Source organism: Micropterus dolomieu, linkage group LG13, assembly GCF_021292245.1.
Source record: "Micropterus dolomieu isolate WLL.071019.BEF.003 ecotype Adirondacks linkage group LG13, ASM2129224v1, whole genome shotgun sequence".
In the NCBI taxonomy this organism is placed as follows: Eukaryota; Metazoa; Chordata; class Actinopteri; order Centrarchiformes; family Centrarchidae; genus Micropterus; species Micropterus dolomieu.
In genome coordinates, this window is record NC_060162.1 from 28,803,158 (window position 1) to 28,818,472 (window position 15,315).

Genomic DNA, 15,315 nt, shown 5'->3' on the forward strand with positions numbered 1-15,315 from the left:
AGCAAATGCACTTGCGCCCGTCTGTGCGCCCACTGTTGGTCTTAAAATGAGGTGTGGTCAGGCAGATTGTTGGCGTAGTGCTTTCTTGAGGCAGCAGAAAACGATTTTTCCAGTGTCATAGAGGAGACAGCGTCTGTCTGTCTGTTAACAGACTCCAGTCTGCTTGTTGAGTTCAGACACTTCACTGATAAACCGCAGAGCTGCAGAGTAACATTAGGCTTAATGATCAGAGACCTTTTTTATATCACATCCACACTTCTGTCTATATCCCCCTCTGCTGTGAGTCTGCAATTCAATCAGTCAATTGATGGTTTTAATAATGCGCCACTGCCATTATAATAGCAATGTCTCAAGATTAGGGACAAGGTTAGGGTTAACCCCCTTCATGGTGAGCTCATGGAAGCCACTGTCTCAGGTTTGAAGTGACTCCAAAGGCTTTGGAACTGACGATAGGATGGCTGGTTCAGGAAGAGTAACGCTCTCTCATCAGTATGCAGATTATATGTAAATCACACTCTCATTGCTCCTCCCTTCAGACCCCTCCTCTCCAGCCAGAACAAAAAAAAAGAAAGAATCCCCCCAAAATATTTCCTTTCTCACTCTCCCACACTCAGTTTTATGTGTTTTGAGTCATGTTTTTTTTCCTCCAGGAATTATTTTATGTGGCGTTTTCAGCCCTTACTTGTCATCATTTTTGGAAAATAAAATATTATGAATTGGAAACAGTGACATTATAGAGTTGTAAACTTTAAACCTAAAACCTGAATGGCAAATTTGTCTCTATGGAAAAGGGGAACAACGTTTGTGTACTTCAAGTGAGTATTTATATGGCCTATTCTACAATATTTTGCAGATTGTGCAGTCCTCCAGACAGCAAGCTGCAGCAACCCAAACAGCATGTGTCTTTACAGGCTAATAGCAGAGTAATTAAGGCACATTAGGGCTGCTTCTATCCCAGAGGGACCACATTACCCGGCTCAAAACATGGATTCCTTTAATTTGAACTTTGCACGTTATTTTCTGTGATTACAAAATTGCAGATGAGTAAAGATTCAAATTTAAATAAATTCCATAGCACACCGTCAGTTGGAGTATATATTTTCCCAACCAAAACACCCAACAGGCACAGTCACATACAGCTGTAGCTGTCTGTATGTCCTCTGCAGTGTTTGAGCTTTTCCTGATGCAGGACTTCCTTTTCATGAGGCTCTTAAGGCTTATAGTACAACTATACTTAGTACAACAAAATAACTTCATTCAAGTCAGAAGTATTCCAAGTTGAACATATTGAACACAGACTGCCATGCTGGGTCCAAACTGGTCTCGTCTAGTGGACTGAAAGGCCCCAGAGTGACTCAGAGGTTCCGCTGGCACATAATGGACATGATAACACTTCATCGACTCAGCAAGCCAAGACAGTCCTGCCAGAAGGCACAAACAACATGTAGATAAGGTCACTACAGTAGATGACAGCATTGGTTCCTGATGTTAATAATGATTTTTAAGTTAAGGGTTGTCCTGTGTCTCACTGGCTCCATCTAGTGCATTTAATGGAAAGTATTTTTGAAGAAGAGCTGATATACACAGTCCCATTAAATATCTACTGTATTTTCCCCACACGATAGGTTTTGGGGTAATTTCATTAATTCCAAATTTGTTTGGGAATTTGTCCGACTAAAGTATAATATCTAACTAACTTCACTGTGGTAGCTCTGTCTTGTAGAGGGGTCATGTGTAAAAATGTTTTGTTTTAGTTCAAATTGTTCTCACAGAGCGTATATTCCAAAATAATGTTTTTAATGAAATTACCACAGAAAAAACGATTTAAATAACAGCATAATCGATAATAAGTGATCTCTGATGTCATTACAAATACAAGCTAATAACCAACTGTATGATTGTAGCTGTTAGCAGACCTGTTTTCTGCATTTCAGGTCTGTCTGAGGTATCTGCCTCTCTGAGGTATAACCGACGGCCTACCTGCCCTGATGCCTCTGTAGGGGTTCATATTCCCACCCCCCCTCCTTCTCATCACAGGAAGAGCCATAGTCTGGGAAACAAGTGAGTATCCAAAGTTAGATTCAGGATTTTATTCATAAAACAAATAAAATATATTTAAATCCACCTCTTTACCACCAAGAGCACACTGACTCAGGTGAGGTAGAAACACACAAAATTTCAAGTTTGCTGTTTTATTCCTATAGACAAACAGCTTGCAGGACAAGGCACAATGAGAGAACAGCTGGATGCTGAAAAAATAGCAATTGATTATTGCAGCAAGCTGAAGTTTATTGTGCTCCACAAACAAAACACAGTAGCTTATGCAGCTAACAGCCGCCCATGTACTGCAAACAAATAGGCAAATACAATATCAATAATATGATGTTTACTGAAGTAATACCACAGTGGAAAAATACTTGTAGATTATACTTTTATATTATTATTATTATTATTATTATTATTATTATTATATAATTAAGTATTATCAGAAATATGTAAATTCCATAACAAAAGTAAAAGTTATACTGTTGTATTTTTATTTTATATTACTGATTTAGTACTACTGATGCATTTAAGGTCACGGTCTGGTAGAACAAATTCTATATAGTTATTTCACTGTTTTATAGTTTAAAAATAATACAAAACGTACGATCTTTCACCACCCTGACAATGAGTGTCCTTGATGTAATTAAGTTGTGTTTTTGTGCTAAACTGCAAAATGTTCAAAATTCATAATAGTTATAATGTGTTATGGAACATGGTCGGAGATTCTTGCCGCACATTGATATAAACTGGTATTACTATTAGTTATAAAACATTAAATCAAAAGATCATAATACATTATGAACTTTGCTATAACGCCTAATGTATGTTTGTAAACGATTATAACAATTGTTATAATGTCTTATGGACGCATTATATCGTGTTATAAATATATGTATGTCATTACAGTGATGACCTTCATAGAAAGTGTTACCACTTATTCTAACCATTTTTGACACATGCAAGACATACAAACCAAAATACTACAATCATAATGTTGATCTTGATAAAATATTAAAAGATGCAGTTAAAACTTAATAAAACGGTAATATCATACACCAAAGACAAAAGCCATGCAGCGCAGAGACACCAACTGAACCAACAGAAAATCATACTGCATTGTTAATATCCCATACATACCCAAGTAAATAATAATAATGTTATAACCCATGCATACCCATAGTCCACCCACAGAGGTCTTTACTTATGTTGGCTCACTGGACCTCTTCTCAGGACTGTGTTGGTGCTTGATTGACATCTCCCTTACCCTTATGTTTTGTTGTACCTGTCAGGGCGGTACAACTTGCCCTATTTACATTCTTATTAGTACAAAGAGTTTGGTGACATCACGTAAAACCCAACATAGCTCCACCCAGCATACACCCGACCTGAGGTCTAATCAGCCAGAGGAATAATGTGGATGCTCTGAGCAGCTATGTCTGTCAGATAAATTAGGGTAGTAGAGTAAAAAGTACACCGTTTCCCTTTGAAATGTAGTCAAGTATTAGTATAAAACTGCATAACATGGAAATACTTAAGGAAAGTGCAGATACCTCAAAATTGTACTTGATTACATGTACTTGGTCACATTCCACCAGTGGTCAGTAGTGAACAATTGTAGTATTGAGTATGAAGCTCGATTCACCTTAGTCCTACATTTCCTGTAGTTTTGGTCATCATTGCTAATGTACTGAATAGCTGTAAGCACACAGTTCTAATGCAATTATAAATGTCCCTTCAAAATAAGTGTATGACATACTGGAGTTAAACTTGCTTCAGTGGTTTAAAACCTGTCTGAGTGCTTGTGTTGCTTTGCTGTAATGGACACCATTGTGCTGTATATATTATTAGGTAATAGAATATGAAAACTGACAGGAGAAGAAACAGGAAAAAACAATGTGAGCTTTCATGAGAATGCCCCGTGATTGTGAAATGCATTGTAAGATCTGAGTGTTTTCCTATCTAATGGTTGATCTCTGTCCACAGCATGATGTGTCAGTATGGCATGTCAGAGAGCAGGAGTGCCACATTTCCCATAGAGAAAGCTCGACACCTGCTGGATGACAGCTTCTTAGAGTCTCAGAGTCCAGTCAGAAATGATCCACACAGTACATCTGTCTCCAATGGCCTGTCATTAGGTATGTATGTACTGTATGATTTTTGTGTTGGGACTATAACACTCAGTGACATTCTGTTCATGACAAATACAATTAATCTGCTTCTTCAATGACCAGTTTCTTCTGCTACTATATTTACAAATGCCCAATTAGCTTTTCTCACAAAACTGAGACCAAAGAATAAACCTGTCCTTCCTAATAGGCAGCAGTGAAAGCTCTTTTGGGGAGGAGCTGTCACCTGGAATGGAGAGGTGAGAGCCAATCATCACATGTAACCTACATACATAGCTAAAATACAATAATGTAGTTTTCAACGGTTTTAATCACTTTGAAATGACAAATGAAGAGTGACTTCAGCGTTAAAGTGATTGATTTAACTATTTTGAACTGAGGACATATCCTATTCAAACAACTTCACTACCTCAAACTAATTATAAACCTACAGTATGGTTCTGTTAAATACAATTAAAGACAATGTTCTATATTTTCTTATAGAAAAAAATCCAATGAAAAGACAAAATCAAAAGTGTGTTTCAACACAATCTGCACTTTCTGACTTCCCTATACTGTCTGTGATTCTCAGCTCCAAGCCTATTGGTTCTTACTGAAGACGTAAATCTTGAAAAAAACAAATATGTAGTTAGATGAAATTCCCTAATGCAGCTGGTCACAGTCAATTTAATCAACTGTTCCTCAAACAGGAGGAAATAGTGCATTTGTTGGGGACTATTTTCAGGTGGATGAATCCATACGTGTTGCTCTAGTGAGTATTTGGGGCAGCAGGACCAACACATTCTCACTCCCGACTCATCACATATTGACACTTGGTCAAGACCCCTTGGTGTCGCTTTTTGCACGTGTAAGGCTCTGCGGTCAAGTTAGCAACAATACATATGTAATGTGCAGAACAGAAGTGGTGAACGTGAAATGTCGCAATTTGGCTATGTTTAGGCACCAAAACTACTTCTTTTTTAGGAAAAGGATCATGGTTTGGCTTGAAATAACTGTTACATGACAAGTTCAGTAATGTAACGTATCTAAAAAGAATCAGTGTTGACTTTTTGTTTCACACGGAAAACAAACCGCAGTCTCCTGGGTGAAAGTCCTGTTTCTGACCAAACCATCCATCCATCCGTACATCCCTCCCTCCATCTTTCCATCCCAACTGTAACCGCTAAGCCTAAGCTTAAAGCAGCTGTAGCCCTCAGCTGAGGGTTAAAGTAGTCTTACCGTGGCCGCTTGTTCGGTCCAGAAAGAATGTAACAGGAGTTCAAGTTCTGATTTCTTCTGGCTCCTACACCAGCCTCCTACTTACTTTTCTGTAATTTATAAACTACACCTACTTTTAGTGTTCAACCCTGATAATAAAGGGCTTCCCCCAGTGCACTGAACTACGACCCTAAGGTGATTCCCAATGCGTTAAAAACTAATGCCAAGGGGTCTTGATCATGCGTCTGTATGTGACAACTTAAATGGGTTGGAAAGATTAGGTCAAAATAAACTACAGTGTATGTTCATGATGATGAAGGAACATGTCATAAAAACAAATAAATACAAGTTAATATGCCATACACACCCAAACAAATAAGGAACATGTCACCCAGTGCAACAGTGTGGCCAGTTTCTGGACACCAGTGGAGCTCCATGGCATCAGGTTTTAGTAGATACATTGACTGTTACACACATGGGATTGGTTAACAGTAAGAAAAATATAGAATATCACCAGACTAACTCTATTTGATTTTGTCTAACAAATGTATTTCTGTCACCAGTTTGTATCTGTGCCTGCACCATATTCATTATGCATATGATATCAATGTATTTGAATGTCTTACGTCAAGTTAATCATACTGTATATCTTTGTTTGTCCGAGCAAGAAGATTTATATAGATTCATTTATATCTATGAATGTCAGTTTAAAAGTAGGCTGTGATAGTACTGTGTCAGAGTCATATGTATCAGAAAATAGTTTGAATTGGCTTTGGTTTAATAATCTGGGTTCCTCTGGTGACATGAGATTAACTGAACAGTTCTGCTAACCAAAAGGCCAATCCCTTGAGCCCTTCAGACTGACTTTCACAATGTGTGACAAACAGGGGCCGCATGTACGCAACACTGGGCCCCAACTGGAGGGTCCCGCTTCGCAACTCCCCCCGGAGCCGCAGCTATGTTTACAGGTACAGTGAAGTCGGAGAGCAAGAAGTTAATCACTTGATATAAGAATGAACTCATCTTTATGGGGGAATAGAACATAGGCTCACTCTAATGTGTTATCTCACCTCATCCCCTCACTGCATGCTGGTGGTGTCATTTTGGCTGAATTATGTGATATAGTAATTTCCTCCCCTAAAGAGTCAGTTCACTAAATCTTTAGCAGGTAGCTTGACCAAAACGGTTGACAGAACACATTGTCAAAAGTTTTAATTGAGACTATTTCTGATGCAAACAGTTGACAGTGTGTTCTGCTGATTATCTAGAGTAACAGTGATACTGATCCTGGAAAGCAATGTTGATGTAGAATGTTTTACAGCACTGTAAAAAATAATAATAATAAATAATAATAATGGATTGAAGCTTTGATGCTGGTTGCTGTGAGAAGCAAAAATCCATTCAGGTCCATTCAGGTCTGTTGCTGCTGGTTAGGATCTGTAGCTAGCTTAGCAAAAAGAATTGAAGCCCATTGAAATGCTAACTGCTAGCGCCTTCAAGGATGCCTAAATCCAAAACTTTGTGTTTTACTCAAAAAATACTATCTTTCAAATTGTAGTAGGAAAATTATCATAAAATAAATAATCACATTCTTGCTTCCAAAGGATAACCATTTTGTTTTTTTAAGTCGGGGATGGCGATGTCACAGTGCATGAGACAAATGCCTTTGATGTGGGTGCTGGGGTTCGATTCCCACTGTGACACCAATGTGTTCCCGAACAAGAAACTTAATCCCTAGTTGCTCAAGAGGCGTGCGACCTCTGACATATATAGCAATTGTAAGTCACTTTGGATAAAAGCGTCAGCTAAATGAGTAAATGTACATTTAAGAAACTGGGATTGTAGGCTAATAGTCCTGATGGTGGCGCTAGAGCAACCATCTAAAATGTAAAATACATGCATAGTCATACATGCTACCACATGTAATAAGCAGAAATGTTCATCAGAGCTTTTCTCAAAAAAATGTAAGTAATTAAACCTATTCTCACTGCCCTGCACAGACCAGATTTTTTAATGGTCAAAAATTTTGCCAACAGAGCAACAAAATGTTTAACTGTAAACAATGACTGTAAGTTCTTACTAAATAAATATCCATTGTTTATGAAAAAGCTAGCATTTCCACTGCAGTCATTGGAAATTGGAACGTGATTGCCTAATCATTGTGTGACGCCATCTGACTTGGCAGGGAGCTCAAAAAGATGACCTTGGTGAATAAGGTTGTGAGTTTGAGCCCTGGGTGATGTAGAATAAACATGCTAATGCCTGTTCAGGCACGGTGTTGTGTGGGTTAGAGACACATGACTTCAACGACATTTTTATTTTAAGAGGTTTAAAATAATTATGATAACGGGCAGTTCTGCTGATGTACCCTTCTGTATTTCTATTTTTTCTTCTTCCTCCTCAAAATGCCCAGTCCCAATTCAGCAGCTGTAATTATCTGTTATGATCACTATACTCACTACAGAGGCTAGTGAGAATAGATAATAGAGAATAGTGTTTGTGTAACAAATCTGGCAGTTGAATCTGAATGCTGATATTTCCCCCAGCAAATGTCTGTTAGTCCTAATATGATGATTATGATTACATAGAAACGTTATGACTTTATTCTCGGTCTTTGACCATTGGCTGCATTAGCAAAGGTCAACACAGCTCAGGGTTAATTTGACCGTTCTGTGCAACGCTGCTCCACATCACAAATCTGTCACCTGGGGAAAAAAAAGCATCACGTACAAATAGAGAAGAGGGCAAAGACTAGGTGTATGCTCTAATGGGAACGTGGCTTAAGGCTCTAAGATTAGCAAAAATATCTTAATATAGTTTTATAAATGACAGTTAACCCCAGTTAGTAGGGTCACTGACAACAGGTGCCTTTGATCAAGTCATGACTTTGGCCTCCTTTACATCACTGCTGCAGTCTGTGATGGTCACTGCAGAGGTGGTGTTCTGTGTGTTTGTCTTGTTTCTGTCTTTTCATTGTGCTATAAGAAAAAGCTAACTTTGGGAACCATAATGTCAATGTTGGTCACTTTGCATGCTGTCTTTATAAGAAGGTGATTCACTGTCACAGACACACACTGTTGAGTGATCACGCTATAAGGAATTCATTCCACTTTGCTCATATGGATATCCAGAGTCTGGACTGTCATGAAGTCAAACACTGCATCATCACAAGGACAGCAGTAGCAGTGTTACATTTCCAAGCATGTGGCCACACCCCTGCATCTGAATAGATTTCTGCCCTGATCACATAGTAAATGCATTTTCTGTCAAACTCTATAGTAGTTGCACAGGACACCTTGTAATCTGTAATAAGAAAACTAAACCCAAGAAGCCCAGAAATACACAGTGCTTTGCCAGTAAATAGATTTGATAAGTAGTAAACCAGCAAAAGTGTGTTTTCAATAAAACAGGCACTTAAAGGGTTAGTTACTCTTCTATACTGATCAGTGAAATCAGCTTGGCTAAAATGAAAACCTGCATACTGTAGAACCATCACTGTCCTTGTGAAAACAGTGAATCTGTTTCATTTGGTTGTAATGCTTGTGTTTGGTTTCCCTCAGCTCCTCTGCTGCCAACTCCTGCTATGGATGCAGCGAGGCCGGCAGTGTGACAATTGAAGGACCCCTGCGAAGGAAAACGCTGCAGAAGGAGGGACGGAAGCCAAGGGTAATGTGATCTTTAGTTTCACTGTGGTTTACACTACTTTCAAATATGGCTCACAGTGTCAGCAACAGATTTATCTGATGAGAGTGAGTGAGATGTTTTCAGCATATCCATTTTTTACTGTGTTGCAGTTGTCGTCGTGGACCAGATTTTGGATCACGTTGTCTGGATCAACACTAACATTCTATGGGGCGAAAGCATTGAGGGCCTCTGAGAGGAAACATGTAAGTGTCATGCTTAAAGAACATGAAACTCTTCTGACTGGAATGGGAACTGCAAACTTCCCACTGTTTATCCTGCAATTTCTAAGGCGAGCCAAGTGTTTTAGGTTCTGATAAATCTTCACACTCATGGATCTGTTACTCAAACTGGACTTCCTTAATGATTTTTTCAGAGAGTGCTGTTTTCAGTCTGAATGCCCTTAACATAACTTGACCAAATAATAGCAGAACATCTAAAGTATGCGAGCCACAGCATCTTACTGTTACTTGCGGTGTGTTTTTCTTGATTGTTAAGGCATGGCATAATACCTGACTCTATGTTGTCTGTCCTATTAGTGCCAGTAGTCAAAAGACAAACTGGTAGCATAGAAAATTGCAGACTCATTGCTCTGGCGGCCATACTTTCTGAAGAATTAAAATGGATTCTCTTGGATAAGCTTGAATAATTTATGTATATTCGCAGTGAAGAAGTTGTTAGTAAGTACAGAAGACATAACACTACAATATTTATGTGTCCCCTGGATGCATCCAAAGCTTTTGACTGAAGGAATCATGGGAAATTGTATGTAAAAATACAATAGCTTTACTAAAGCAAAACAAGTGTGTTGCTCTCAGGAGGAGGCAGCTAGATTGTAGGTTGTAGTCTTTACTCGCACACTGCTCATTTTTCTGCACCATTTTTCCGGTTCGCACGTATATGTTTTTGGGGGCGAGAAAAATGGTCGCTCTGTAGAGCCCTGTGTGGCATGTCGGGCTGCAGCTAATGATGATTTTACTACTCGAAGCTTCTACAGATTATTTCATCGTTTCATCGATGCATTGTTTAAGTACTTTTGCTTTATTTTACTAAGGTGCAACTCCCCGACCCAGCCCAGCCCCTTTTAGAGCCTACCGTACTGTATAGAGCCGACTAAAATGTAGTTATGATAAAGCAAAAATTAAGAAGCTACTGGGGACATTTAATGATGCATTTATAATCTTGTAGAAATAAGGTTCTGTAACTTGACACATGAAACAAGATGTGTTCATTAATATTTAACTGAAATCTTAACCAAAGTGCTTTTGTTGCCTAAGCCTAAACACAGACTAGGATATCTGATCAGATGCGAACCCTGGAATCTGCAGTCAGTGTCCCTTTCTGCACTTTCTGTGTCCACCATCCACCACAACTACCTTCCTGCAGCTCGAGTGCAGTACATAAATTAAACAATTCGTTCATTCAAAAAAACATAACCATAATCCAGGCAGCAAGGTTTTAAGAAGACAATTTAGTAATATTTAAACTTCATTTCTAAGAGAGAGGGTTTGCTAGATGTGTGTTACTCTAAAGTAGATGATTAGGAGTACTGAGTCCTTCAACTTGCTCACATTGTCTTCACTATCAACAATTGTTACTGCAGGTGAAGGTTTCTGTCCTGGTAAACGATGATAGGAATGTCCAAAGTGCAGTGAACACAAGAAGAGAAACGCATTTCATACCTTTTGTTTTGTTGTGGTCATGACAGCTCAGCTTGTTTAGTTGTCACGTCTTTGCTTTGAATCGTATCCACTGTAATCCTGTGTTTGTCCCAGTATAAATCCAGCCCCTGTAAGAAGGTGTGTGTGACTGGGTGGATGGTGGTTCTACCAGATGACCCGGCCAGACCCAACATCTTCCAGCTCAATGACCCAGACAAAGGTCAGCTTCACACTGCTAAAAGAGCTCCTGCTGTTTTCCCTTCCCTTCATTTAAATCCAGATAATCACACAGAGCACTATGTGTCACTTCACAGGCAATGTTTACAAGTTCCAGACAGGATCCAGGTTTTCTGCAATCATCTGGCACAAAAACCTGGAGGAGGCTTGTAGGAGCAGTAGACCTCAGGTATGATCTGGCCACACATTCATCTGTTTGGACCATGGTTCAGTTTTGGTCAGATGAAACATGGTCTTTTTCCTGAAAGAAACAGATGAATATAAAAAAATATATACAGTATATCTTATATGGTCAGCAAAGTTCTAACCATAAGAAACACAACAGCTCTGTCAATAACATCTTATAGGCATATACTGTATATGTAGTCCAATTGTTCTATATTATCTAGTATTTTACATGGTGATCAGTCACCCTTTTGTGTGATGGATTTCTTACTGGCAATGTGACAGAGAGCAATCTATTCCACAAACTCTTATTCTTTAGCGATCTCTGGCCAGTATGGAAAAACTAAAAGGCAGAAATATGAAATGGTCTTTCTTTGTTTTACATTTTAACCACACTGCCTCCAGCATTCATGCATATGTTCTTCCAAAATCTCTCTCCAGGACAGGTAGCCTGGTTTACCCATATGTCATTCCAATCATCTTCAGATCATCTCCAGGCATTCTGTCTCACATTTCTGTTTGGCATAGACAGCAGTTCATGCAGTCAGTCTTATATGCATCAATGAATATATTAATTAATTTGCTCTTTTTGTTTTTCAGTGTACTTATGTGTCTGCCAATTGTATTATACTCAGTCTCACAATTCATGTCCATAGAGGATCGTTTAGCAGCTGAAGTGCCAGATATTTTTTCAGGAGTTGGTGAAGAACAAGCAGAAAGTTGGACTTGCATTCATCACTTCATCAGACATGACACTAAATTAATGCTGGTGTTGCTTTTTATTTGCTGAATGTGTTTGCTTACATTCACTATAATATTTAATTTTATAAGATGATAATAAATTTTGAAATTATAACTTGTTGCACTGCACCCAAGTGGCCAAAATTAATCAAATCAATCAATTTTTTGTGTCTGCAGTTTTTTGCAGACACAGAGTAGCCACTAAATAAGACCTATGAGCATGCTTGGTGTGTTCTTTTCCTGTTTCTAATATTTGTACTAAATATCTGTTCTATTCTTTCAACAGATACCAGCAAACCTCATGTCATTTGAATGAGAGCAGACCTTACCCAGCAGAATGTTATTGTGCCAAACCCATTTGATTGGGAAGTAACAAAATGATGGAACACAAAAAAAAAGTTAAGAAGCATCTGACACTGTAGAAGATGTTTTTTGGTACCAGATGTGCGACTGCAAATGCCAACACACCTGCTGTTTCCTTCACCAATGTAATGTAAACTCTGAAAAAATCCAGTCAGTGGAAGACTTTGGTGAGGCTGTCCCTTGTTTCTTTCTCTGAAGCTTCCTTGTTCACTGTCATCGTTACGCTGCTAAAAACAAGTGAGCAAGTACATAGTTTTTTTGGCCCATGTTGGGTTCTGCTCGGTGAAAAGATGCACCCGTGCACAAATGTGGACAAAGACTGTTAGTCTACCTTTTGTTTGCAGACCAGTGTTATACGGCCTTCAACGTGGAAATTGGAAAAATACACCCCTGTTGTTCAAGTGGTTAAATTTGTGAAAGTGACATGTCAGTGCACATCTCAACTTGTGAAAAGATCTGGAGTTGTGAGCATGGAAACCGTGACCCCGTTTGAAGGCCTCATTAAAGATCAGCACTGCAGCAAAAAGGACAGATGTGGCATAAAGTTGGACTGAAGTTGTTCCAAAATAAGAGAACACATAATATAATATGAAACCATAAAGCTGGCACTAAGAACCTGTGTTAAATTGTTGGTCAAATGAAGAAGCAGCCCTGGATCGGCTCACCTGTTCACCCCTCGCTACCTCAATTGGTAGTCCTCCTGTCGCTGGTGTTTGCTGATGTACATAACAAGGTTTACAAATAGCAACAATTAATATTTTGTACAGAACAAGTCAAAATTTGTCAAACAACATGGAAATGAGGCTGAATGAGGTGATAATTACAGTCTATAATGAAGAAGACAGCCAGCTGTTGTCCACACCAGTTTGCCAAGGCAGCTGGTAGAGTGAATTTAAAGCAATTTACAGTGAAGTACCAAGCTAACAATCAACAATCATGTGTGTGTAAATACTGTATTTATTTGTAAAAGAGTTTATTTTTTTGAAAGTTGGCCATCAAAGGGAAATAGTACAATGGATTATCTTTGATTCACCACCTGCTGCAAAAGCTGCTCCTCAGAGTGACTCTTGGTGGAAAGCCACCCTAAAACTTAGCTTGACTCCTGATCTCCAACTGAAGGACACTGGCATAAGGGAAGACTCCGTCTGCATCAGCACTGTTAAATAATCTGCATCAAAAGCAAAATGTTGTGTTAAATTTAAAGGATAATTCTGCTTTATTACAATTTGGGTTGGACTTTATTTTCATAGGTTTCATTCCTATCAGTAAACTTGATTGGTGCCACTTCTGCGGTAATGTGTGTTTTACCGCAGTGGTGAATCAACAGTGGTGAGCCTGAAGTCAAGACCAGTCTATTCACTGGTCGATCTATGTATGGGTTTTGCATTATTACCAAAAGAATGTGATTGCGGGTACAAGAAGCCGAAATGAATTTCCTTGGCAGGGAATGTCACCCTTAGATTTTGGAGGACATCATAAGTGTTTGTTTATGACAGAAAATAACTAGTTTGGACAACGCGTTGTACAACCATGGCCAGAGGCAAAAGTGGTAACTGTTGCTAATGGCCAGCGGGCCATCAGAGAGTGGAGAGACATGATATTGTTTAAATAAGGGGATAACCAAACATTGTTGTTTACATAAGAAGTGATAAAAAGAAATAGTTGTGTAATGAATGAAAAAAGAGAGCTAGAGAGAGAAGTTCAAACCCTGCCTCCTTTCTCACCCCCACAGTCTCTGTGTGAGGTGGGTGTAAGTGTTGGATTGCCAGTTTCAGTGACTTACAGAAATTGTTGGACACAGCCAAAATTGGATGTGTGTGTGTGTAGGGGGGGGGGTGTGTCTCCAGAGCTGTTTGACTGTCTGACATGCAGTTCTGATGAAGTATACTGACATCTTTATGTTTCACTGGAAGTGTTGCAGGATGGTTGAACAGAGTTTGAAGGCCCTCCCCCCACACCTTTCTCCTGTTGGAATTAATTTTGGTAACTTTCCTAAACCGACAATCCAACAATAACGGCCACATTATGCAGTGATTGTCCAGGTGTGTGGAGGTGTGAAAGAAGGCAGGGTTTGAACTTCTGACTTCAGTCAGCACCATGAATGCCTCAGAGAAGAAATTGTTAAAGAAAGTGTCATCATCTCATCATTATGCTCATTTGTACAGTTTATCTACGGCCACCATGACTAGGTGGATGGATGGAAGGGGACACAGCCACATCACTGAAATTAAGTCTGAAGGGTTATAAAGACAAAATTATCAGGAAGTGAAAATGAAGGTGAAAAGAACAGTTTTCCCCAACTTTGTACATTGTCATATCTGATAGAAACAATCGCCAGAGCTATGAAAATAAGATCCAACTTGTAATACAGGAATGATCCTTTAAGAGCAGAACTGACATGAAGTTAAACATTTACTAATAGATGTCATTTTTGTAATGTTTCCCTGTTGTAAATCATGGTAACTGGTCAGTCCTAATGGTAAAAAACAAGAATGAAATCATCTTTTGTTAGGAGTAATCACAGATTCTTAAAAGTATGTTCTTTGTTTTGTTTTTCAGAACTCATTCAAGGATTGTCCTTAATTGTTTTTAGTGGACTTCTTTAACTAGTCCAATTTATTCTCCAGTATTATTGTCTGTCTTCAGATGAATGCATTTTCACAGCTAATCATTCTGCAAATCATGCTGCTGTGTTTCATAAATTAGAATTCACTGTTTCTGCTGACTCCATTCATTTCTGTGGGGAACGGAAATCAATTAGCAGAAACTTGCTAGAGTCTTGTAATCCATCACAGTGAACATTAGAGCATGCCAGACTAAAATATCAGCATCGGAGTATATTGTACTGTAGAGAAATGTCAAACATATAGTATGTTTGAGGTCATTGAGAAACATTTTGTAGTTGGTCCTCCACAGAGCACTGACAAGTTAATTTTCAGCCATGCTACTGTCATGTCCACCATTTTGGTCCAGAGTTAGATATCTCAAGAAGTGTTGGATGCCCTCATTAGGATGAATAATTATAATAACTTTGGTTATCCTCTTACTTTTCATCTAGCACCATCATCAGGTCAAAAGTTTCTGTTCAATACTTTGGT

At 38.8% G+C, this 15,315-nt stretch overlaps 1 protein-coding gene across 1 annotated transcript in view; it reads left to right on the forward strand.

The window, feature by feature from the left end:
- The window catches only part of LOC123981397 (ras-specific guanine nucleotide-releasing factor RalGPS1-like), a 131,994-nt gene extending 117,060 nt beyond the window's left edge, over positions 1-14,934 (forward strand). The window contains exons 13-21 of the mRNA XM_046066186.1: positions 1,935-2,061; positions 4,030-4,181; positions 4,363-4,411; positions 6,257-6,337; positions 8,930-9,035; positions 9,164-9,256; positions 10,826-10,931; positions 11,026-11,117; positions 12,141-14,934. Coding sequence (XP_045922142.1) covers positions 1,935-2,061; positions 4,030-4,181; positions 4,363-4,411; positions 6,257-6,337; positions 8,930-9,035; positions 9,164-9,256; positions 10,826-10,931; positions 11,026-11,117; positions 12,141-12,170 — 836 coding nt within the window. The 3' untranslated portion in view covers positions 12,171-14,934. The remainder of the gene's footprint in view (positions 1-1,934; positions 2,062-4,029; positions 4,182-4,362; positions 4,412-6,256; positions 6,338-8,929; positions 9,036-9,163; positions 9,257-10,825; positions 10,932-11,025; positions 11,118-12,140) is intronic.
- The last annotated feature ends 381 nt before the right edge of the window (positions 14,935-15,315 follow it).